The following is an 8,381-nucleotide window of genomic DNA, read 5'->3' on the forward strand; positions in this document are numbered from 1 at the left end:
CTCTAAGACAAAATGTTCAACAGCTACAATATTTATATATAAAAGGCACAGTTCAGTTTCGTTCCGAGGGGAAGAAAAGGTTCAATCATGACAAGTTTTAAAGCACATTGCTGATTGTGTGGACCTCGCTGAGTGGAAACATTCTCAGAACTCCAGTCCTAGCAGACATTCCTGCTCTATTCAGAACGGAGAGCAGGTTTTGTCAAGCTCTTTTTAAAAGGGCTATTATTTTATTTCCACGATTGAGTCCTACAGGTTGAAGTGATCCACCTGACCTCTATCAGGCAAACTAAGAGTGAAAAGTTTATCAAATAACAGTCGGATGTTTTTAAACGAGTCCTCTTCCTTCATTTTTTCCTCATCCTTTCACAGACTGAGGCTGTTGGAAAGAGCCTCGAGCTGCTCCTCTCCCAACTTCTGCTTCTCTTCCAGGTCCTTCTGCCGGATGAGAAGCGAGGCCTTGGTCTGGACAAAGTGGCGGTAGGACTGCAGCTGCTCGGCAGACAGCTGTCGGGACAGGAAGGTGGAGACCAGGTTCTCCCTGCGGTCCAGGTTGTCCTTCAGATCTTTAGCATCTTCCCTCTGTTTGCTCAGCAGACGGTGGCGGCTGTCCAGAGACTCCTGTGTGGAGACGAGAGGGTTCAAAACTTTACTGTGTGAAGGTTGATTCAACATATTCAAGCATCATTTATTCATTTCCTGTCCCCATCCCCCATACATTTTTTTGTAACCTGCTTCTGTATACTTTATGCTATTTTAACTATACTTCAAAACGTTTAGCTCACTCTGGTGACCTATGATTTCATTTATTTTTTTATTTTATTTGGGAAGAATTTAAACTTTAGTTATATTTTCAACTCTTTCAAAAATATTTTTCTATTTGAAACTTGGATCTGGCTCCATTTTATTGTAGGATATTTTTAGCTAGCCTTATGGGCCTTTTAGCCAGGTATTTGTTATTTTTCTTTAGCCTTTTGATGATTTTAGCATTCTTTTACTACTACTAGCTTCTAATTGTAATTTATTTAAAATTAGACTTTTGTTCCCGTTAGCCATTAGCCATCCTTTTGCTACTTTTAACTTCAAGATAAGCTTTTGCTACAATTAGCTTCTAATTAAGCTATTGCTACAATTAGCTTCTAGCTAAGCTTTTGCTACAATTAGCTTCTAATTAAGCTTCTGCTACAATTAGCTTCTAGCTAACCTTTTGTTACAATTAGCTTCTAGATAACCTTTTGCTCCAATTACCTTCTAGCCCACCTTTTGCTACAATTAGCTTCTAGCTGACCTTTTGCTACAATCAGCTTCTAGCTGACCTTTTGCTACAATCAGCTTCTAGCTAACCTTTTGCTACAATCAGCTTCTAGCTAACCTTTTGCTACAATTAGCTTCTAGCTAACCTTTTGTTACAATTAGCTTCTAATTAAGCTTCTGCTACAATTAATTAGCTTCTAGCTAAACTTTTGCTACAATTAGCTTCTAGCTAACCTTTTGCTACAATTAGCTTCTAGCTAAACTTTTAGTACAATTAGCTTCTAGCTAACCTTTTGCTACAATCAGGTTCTAGCTAACCTTTTGCTACAATTAGCTTCTAATTAAGCTTCTGCTACAATTAGCTTCTAGCTAACCTTTTGTTACAATTAGCTTCGATTTAACCTTTTGCAACAATCAGCTTCTAGCTAACCTTTTGCAACAATCAGCTTCTAGCCCACCTTTTGCTACAATTAGCTTCTAGCTAACCTTTTGCTACAATTAGCTTCTAGCTAACTGTATGTTACAATTAGCTTCTAGCTAACCTTTTGTTACAATTAGCTTCTAGTTAACTTTTGCTACAATTAGATTCTAGCTAACGTTTTGTTACAATTAGCTTCTAGCCAACCTTTGGCTCCATCTACCTTCTAGTCCACCTTTTGCTTCAATTAGCTTCTAGCCCACCTTTTACTTCAATTAGCTTCTAGCCAACCTTTTACTACAATTAGCTTCTAGCTAACCTTTTACTACAATTAGCTTCTAGCTAACCTTTTGCTACAATTAGCTTCTAGCTAACCTTTTGCTACAAATAGCTTCTAGCTAACCTTTTGCTACAAATAGTTTCTAGCTAACCTTTTGCTACAATTAGCTTCTAGCTAACCTTTTGCTACAATTAGCTTCTAGCTAACCTTGTGCTACAATTAGCTTCTAGCTAACCTTGTGCTACAATTAGCTTCTAGCTAACCTTGTGCTACAATTAGCTTCTAGCTAACCTTTTGCTACAATTAGCTTCTAGCTAACCTTTTGCTTCAATTAGCTTCTAGCCAACCTTTTGCTTCAATTAGCTTCTAGCCAACCTTTTGCTTCAATTAGCTTCTAGCCAACCTTTTGCTTCAATTAGATTCTAGCCAACCTTTTGCTACAATTAGCTTCTAGCTAACCTTTTGCTACAATTAGCTTCTAGCTAAACTTTGGCTTCAATTACTCATTGTATCTCGGTACAATGATAAAGTTTATTCTGATTCTAGCCAACCTTTTGCTTCAATTAGCTTCTAGCCAACATTTAGCTAATTTTAGGTTCTAGCTAACCTTTAGCTATTTTTAGCTTCCAGCTAACCTTTCGCTACTTTTAGCTTATAGCTAAGGTTTTGGTACTTTTAGCTTATTGCTAAGCTTTGTCATTTTTAACTAGCATTTTGCTACTTTTAGAGTTTTTAGCTAGCAGTATGATACTTCTGGTTAGTTTAATTTCTTTAAGCTTTTAGCTAATTTTGTCTTCTTTTAACCTGAACAATTGTTCTGCTTATTTTCACTTTAACAAACTTAGTTTCAGTGTTTTGGGTTAATTTTAAGATATTAATTTAGCACTCAGCGTTCACACTGCACTTTTGCAGAAAATCTTTTTTCAAATTATATCTAATATGGCTAAAATATTATATTTTATACTCCTCTAGGGCAAAAGGTTGGAGTTTTTAAAGAAATCCTGATTTTGTGTGCACTTTTTAGAGGATTTCTTTGATTAAATTGAAATTGATTAGAGATCGTATTTCAGCTTCTGGACAGTAGCTGCAGTGAGTGGTTAAGTCAACAGAGGGCAGGGTAGATACAAATGTAATCGAAACTGGGCTGGAGTTTCGGTGAGTCAGTGTAAATACCAGTGATGCTGATAACAGCAAGAACACAAATAGCCTCTAATAAGCCCTTGCATGCAGCGTGCTCTGCCATCATTAATAGTCCAAATAAAGAGCTCCTTCAGGGATAAATCAACAAATGTCATGCATCCATACAAACAATTTTTGATGCTGAAAATACTGACAGGTGCAACCACATGAGATATTGAAAAAAGATAAAGATCCTATCTCAGTCAAATTAGAGGCCAATTGTAGAGTAAACACTAATGAACATACTAAGATGAACCAGGACAAATCACGAATAATCACTTTTCAATAGATCTAGTACACACAAGAAAAATGCTTATGTACCATTGTCACAATGTGTAATGCTATATGTAAAAACTATAAAACTATAATTTATCTAAATTCATCTTCAGATGTCTAATAATGTAGACCACAGATAAGCTCAAAATTGGTAAATAAACGCAGATAAAACCAGCAGCATTTCTGACATTCCTCAGTTAGAAACCTTGACTCCATTAAAGTTGCCCTTCAGCTTTCTCAGAGTGGTGTGTTTGTTGCACTAAAATAAACCGAACCAGAGTGACACGCGCTTCTACGCTCGAGTTTGTCTTTATCCAGAAGCTCTGACAGAGCTGCTGTAAATCAAGACATCTGGAAGGTTATGCAACGTGTCCCCAGGAGCACTCGCGGACAGTTTACACATACACACTGTAGCGTGCGAGTGAGAGCAAACAGCTTTTGAGCCTTGTGATTCTGAATAATTTGATCAGGACATGGTGCGATAGCGGGCATTAGTAGATTTTTATCAAAACTGAGTTCATTTTTAAATCTCATAAAAGATAGGTTTCTCGTTTTATAATAATTTCACACAAAGTTCGTTGAATAAAATGAGAGAATCAATTATTTCCCAACTGATACACAGTGTTGCTCACGCACTCTTGAACCCATCTCCTTTATGTGATCTCCATTATTTTTGCCCTTTATGTCCTTATTTAATTTCCCTCTGGGATTAATAAAGTACTTTTGAATTGAATTGAATTTCCAGTGCCTATAAACAGAAAAAACAAAGGATTCAGTTCCCACCTTCTCCTCAGCATCTGTGTGCTGGTCCACGATGCTCAGGGCATTCTGGACCCTGGCCAGCCGGGCAGAGAGGCACATCAGCAGGTTGACCACCCTCTCCAAGTCTCCTATAAACAGGTTGTACCGTTCCATCTCCACTGGCTGACAGAGGTCACGCACCAGCAGCTTCAGCGCCTCCCCACGGGCTGTGTTCTCCTCAACCTCCATCTGCAGGGCTCCACGAGACTCCTCCAGTGAACTCAGACGCTCTTTTATACAAGACATTAATAAATGCTGAAAACAGAGGAGAAATGTTACAGAATGTGATTAAACCGGGGCAAACAGGGGTGTTAGGACTGTATTTCAAACTGCAGGTTAACAAGTTCTGATACTCTGACATTTTTACAGGATTATGGCTAAAGATATGCTGCTACAGGAGAAGCTCTGCAGGGCATTAAGAAAGAAAAAGGAGGGTTACTTTCTAAGCCAAACATTAGACACGTTGGAGACACTGATAAGAGGCAGAGAGTTCATCATGTGATGAGACAAGTATCTGTGCTTGAATCCTCTTAAGGCCAGAGAGCATACAGATGGTACTGATACAACACCTGTTCTAGAAGAGAAAAGGAAAGTTCAAACTGTAGCTGAAATGACTGGTTTTGGATTGTAATCCAGGGCTTAATTTCTAAACCAAACGATGCTGGAATGCAAATAGCCGGGGTGGGGATCCTCCCCCAGAAAAATTTGAATAAAGTAGATGCCATTTCCTGCATTCTGGTGTATTTTAAAGGGTTGTTAAACATCTACATTTACCTACACATGTAAACACTTGATTCAGTAACTATTTTAGAGAGCAACATGACCAACTCCCTTCGTGTGAACAGAGCAGCTCCGCTTCTCTCAATCATCCTACCCCCCACGTCAAGTACCATCTTTTTTTATTCAACCTTTATTTATACAGGTTAGTCTCATTGAGTCACAAGGACTCAATTTCAGGAGAGACCTGTTTATCTCCATTGCCACTGCCTTCATGTGCATCAGTTCTCGGTTGTTTTATTGTGAAATAAGAAGTCTTATTTTTTTTTAATGAAAGTAAAATGGATTTGTCATTTCGACATTTTGATCGCAGTTATTTTAACAAATTTGCACCGTTGTTTTGAAACGTGATGTACGTCACATGATTACCCATCAAACTTTTCTCTCGTATTTTTAATAAATAATCAAAATTTTATTAATGACCTACTTAAACTGTAAAACTGATTTGCAATTTAGTTGTGCTGTTCAATTATATTTTTGTGTTTTTAATTATATTGCCCATGACTGTACTTTCAGGGGTGTAGATTTTTTTAAGGGTAGAAGCAGAAATGCTTCCTTGAAGGGGCAGCTGGTATGTGATATTAGGAAGCTCGTAAGTAGCTGTTATGTTTAAAATTAGTGTTTATGTAATTATTTTCAGATTGCATATCCAATATAGGTTTTATTCGTTCAAGGCAGTCATATTTTTGTTCCTAACTTTATTAATAGTAAGCCTGAGAGTTACCGGATCCAACCAAACAGGTAATGGAACATATCCTGTCAAAATAAGAGAGTTCTGGATCCTATTCCGGCAGGATCTGGCTCAAATTAAGCACTTTTTTTTTTTTTTTTTTTTTTTTTTTACTGCAAATGCCACAAAGTCGACATAAGTGAGTAAGTCTTTCGTTTATGAAGTGGCAATAATTTAGACTGGTCACAAAAACAAAGATAGAAAAAACAAGAACACACCAAAATTAATATTGCAACAGCATTTTGAGATTTGGGATCATGTTTGTCGCAATACTCAGTCAAGAAAAAACTAGATACTCGGTTTCAAGTAAATTACGAGACAAACATTTTTGGATAAAAAGAGCTCAAGAACACCTTGAAATAACCAAATCTCACTATTTTTTTTTACAACAGTTTAAACAGATACCACCCACACTGGTTTAATTTAATTAATAATTACCTTCTTGTCAGTGATGTCAGTCATGTTTAACTCGTCTGAACACTCACACTTCTGGTTGTCAGAAGCAGGAAGACAAGAAGATGATGCAGATGCTTCAGTCAGTTCAGTGCTACAGAAAAATAAAACATGTTTGTGTCAAGACAACTTAGTTGAACCAGGCAAAACATGCACTGGAGTAAATCTTGCTCAAGGAGTCATGCACTGTACTTTCCATTAAAGAAATTTACCGTACGAAAAGGACCCCATGGGTGTTAAAATAATACAGAATAAAAAGGAAGTGCACCCTGCCTTTGTATTAGCTTACCAAACAGACATCCCAGTGAATGAGCAGCAGTAAGCAAATAAGCAGGTGTGTCTGTGCATGTGATGTAATGAAGTGTAATGCAACCCAGGTGGAGATCAGTTCTTGAGCTATCAGAAACCTGGGTGAAGTTTCTTGAAAACATTATACCACCCATCTTTATTTACTTGTCCTCGTCTGCATTTTCAACTTCATGCTGCTTAAAATAGATTGAAATGTGAGCATGACAATAAAGTAGTTAACTATTATTCAAACTAGAGCTGTATGTAGAGTATAACTGCCAATCGGAATAATGGAAAGTGAAAATTTTGAGAAAAAAAATTAAGTACGTCTCCTTTTTTGCTGACTCTAATGACACCATCATCCGGGAATGCCTCTGTGGGATTTAACATTTTGTCATGTGACAACGTTTAAATTCACCTTTCTGTAGCTCCTTTCTGCTCCTGTTTCTTCTTGTAGTGCTCCTCCATCAGCAGCGTGTCCTCTGACAGCAGCTGCTCCATCAGCATCAGCGCCGTCTTACGATGAGCCAGCGGACAGAGCACCCTGGCCAATGACTGATCAGCTTTGACCACTGCCTCCACAAGCTCCTCCCACTTAGGTTCCTTGACGGGCCTGTCCAGGGTCTCCGTCTCTCCCTCTGGTGCTCCCCTCTCCTCCATTTCGTCCCTTTTTTCCAAGATCTCAGCTTCTGTTTCTGGACTGTTCTGCTTTTCCACCTGCTGACTGACGTCTGCATCAGAGACGGACGTGCAGGGAGATGCAGAGGTTTCACTTGTCTGTTTCTGAAGGACTGCGCTGACGGACTCGTTAAAGACCTCTGATGGTAGCGAAGTCTGGACTTCCTCTTCGTTGTCATCTCCTGGCGGGAGAAGCCACAGCGAAGGATCGGTGGTGACACCGCAGCTCAGAGAGACTTCATTTTTGGAAGGAGGTGGTTGAGCATCGCTGCTGGGCTCATCCACTGACTTCTCCCTTTCCGATCCAGACGTAGAAGTTCCAGGTCTAATGGAAATTAAACAAATAATTAGGAAGTCAGGAAACATTTCGGTTAATTTTAATTAGGTTAGCAGAATCATAAAAAACTCTTACAAAGAACTTGATACTCTGAAGGACGCCACATAAAATGACGACAGTGAGAAGACAACAAAAAATACTCTTACCTGGAGCAAGGCGTGTTTTCACAAGTCATCTTTGACCGTATGGATGAGGAGGGTTTTTTCTCACTTTCACTGATCTTTTGACCTCTGGGGGAGAGCGGGTTAGAAAAATTCTCATTGAGAGCTCTATTGGACCCGAGTTCAGTAATAATGGGTGCTTGAAACCCAGGAGAAGAGCAAACTTTGACATGGGAAGAGGCAGCGAAGGTTGGGGAGTTGGATCTACTGGAACTCCTTTCTCCTCCTGATGCGTCTTCTCCAGGCTCAGAGCTCTGCTTTATCAGGGGCTTTCTTCTGGTTTGGATCTGTTCCTGAGTGTTCTTCTGACCAACAACCTCAGGTTCTTTTTCCATTCGTTTCACTCGCCGGGCAGCTTCTCTTTCTTCAACAAAGCATATCTCATGTCTCTCTGTTCCTTCAAGCCGATTTGAATTTCTCCTTAGCTGATCCAGCTGCTCAGAGCTTTTACTGAGGGCTGGCAGTTTATTTAACTTTGATACACCAAGCTCCTCCATGGACTTCCCTCTTTGTGCTACCTTGCTAGCATACTGCTGCCCTTCAGGGACTTGTTTTACTGAGGATTCTTCTGCTTTGCTTTTCTGGGCGCTGAAATTAACATTCAGAGTTTAAATATAAACAAATAGCTGGAATAACATTCAAGTAAACTATTGCAGGAAAAAAAGTGGACATTAAATGACAACAAACCTCCATGAGAACTAATTATATATATATATATATATATATATATATATATATATATATATATA

At 38.8% G+C, this 8,381-nt stretch overlaps 1 protein-coding gene across 1 annotated transcript in view; it reads right to left on the bottom strand.

Annotated features, from left to right (window-relative positions):
• Positions 1-252: 252 nt before the first annotated feature.
• shroom1 (shroom family member 1) overlaps positions 253-8,381 on the bottom strand; it is a 32,986-nt gene continuing 24,857 nt past the window's right edge. Inside the window, exons 5-9 of the mRNA XM_037687296.1 lie at positions 7,618-8,220; positions 6,875-7,459; positions 6,154-6,262; positions 4,191-4,463; positions 253-621 (exon numbers count right to left, since the gene is read on the bottom strand). Of these exons, the coding sequence (XP_037543224.1) occupies positions 367-621; positions 4,191-4,463; positions 6,154-6,262; positions 6,875-7,459; positions 7,618-8,220 (1,825 nt within the window). The 3' untranslated portion in view covers positions 253-366. The remainder of the gene's footprint in view (positions 622-4,190; positions 4,464-6,153; positions 6,263-6,874; positions 7,460-7,617; positions 8,221-8,381) is intronic.

Source organism: Nematolebias whitei, chromosome 14 (genome assembly GCF_014905685.2).
Source record: "Nematolebias whitei isolate Nwh7 chromosome 14, NemWhi1, whole genome shotgun sequence".
NCBI lineage: Eukaryota > Metazoa > Chordata > Actinopteri > Cyprinodontiformes > Rivulidae > Nematolebias > Nematolebias whitei.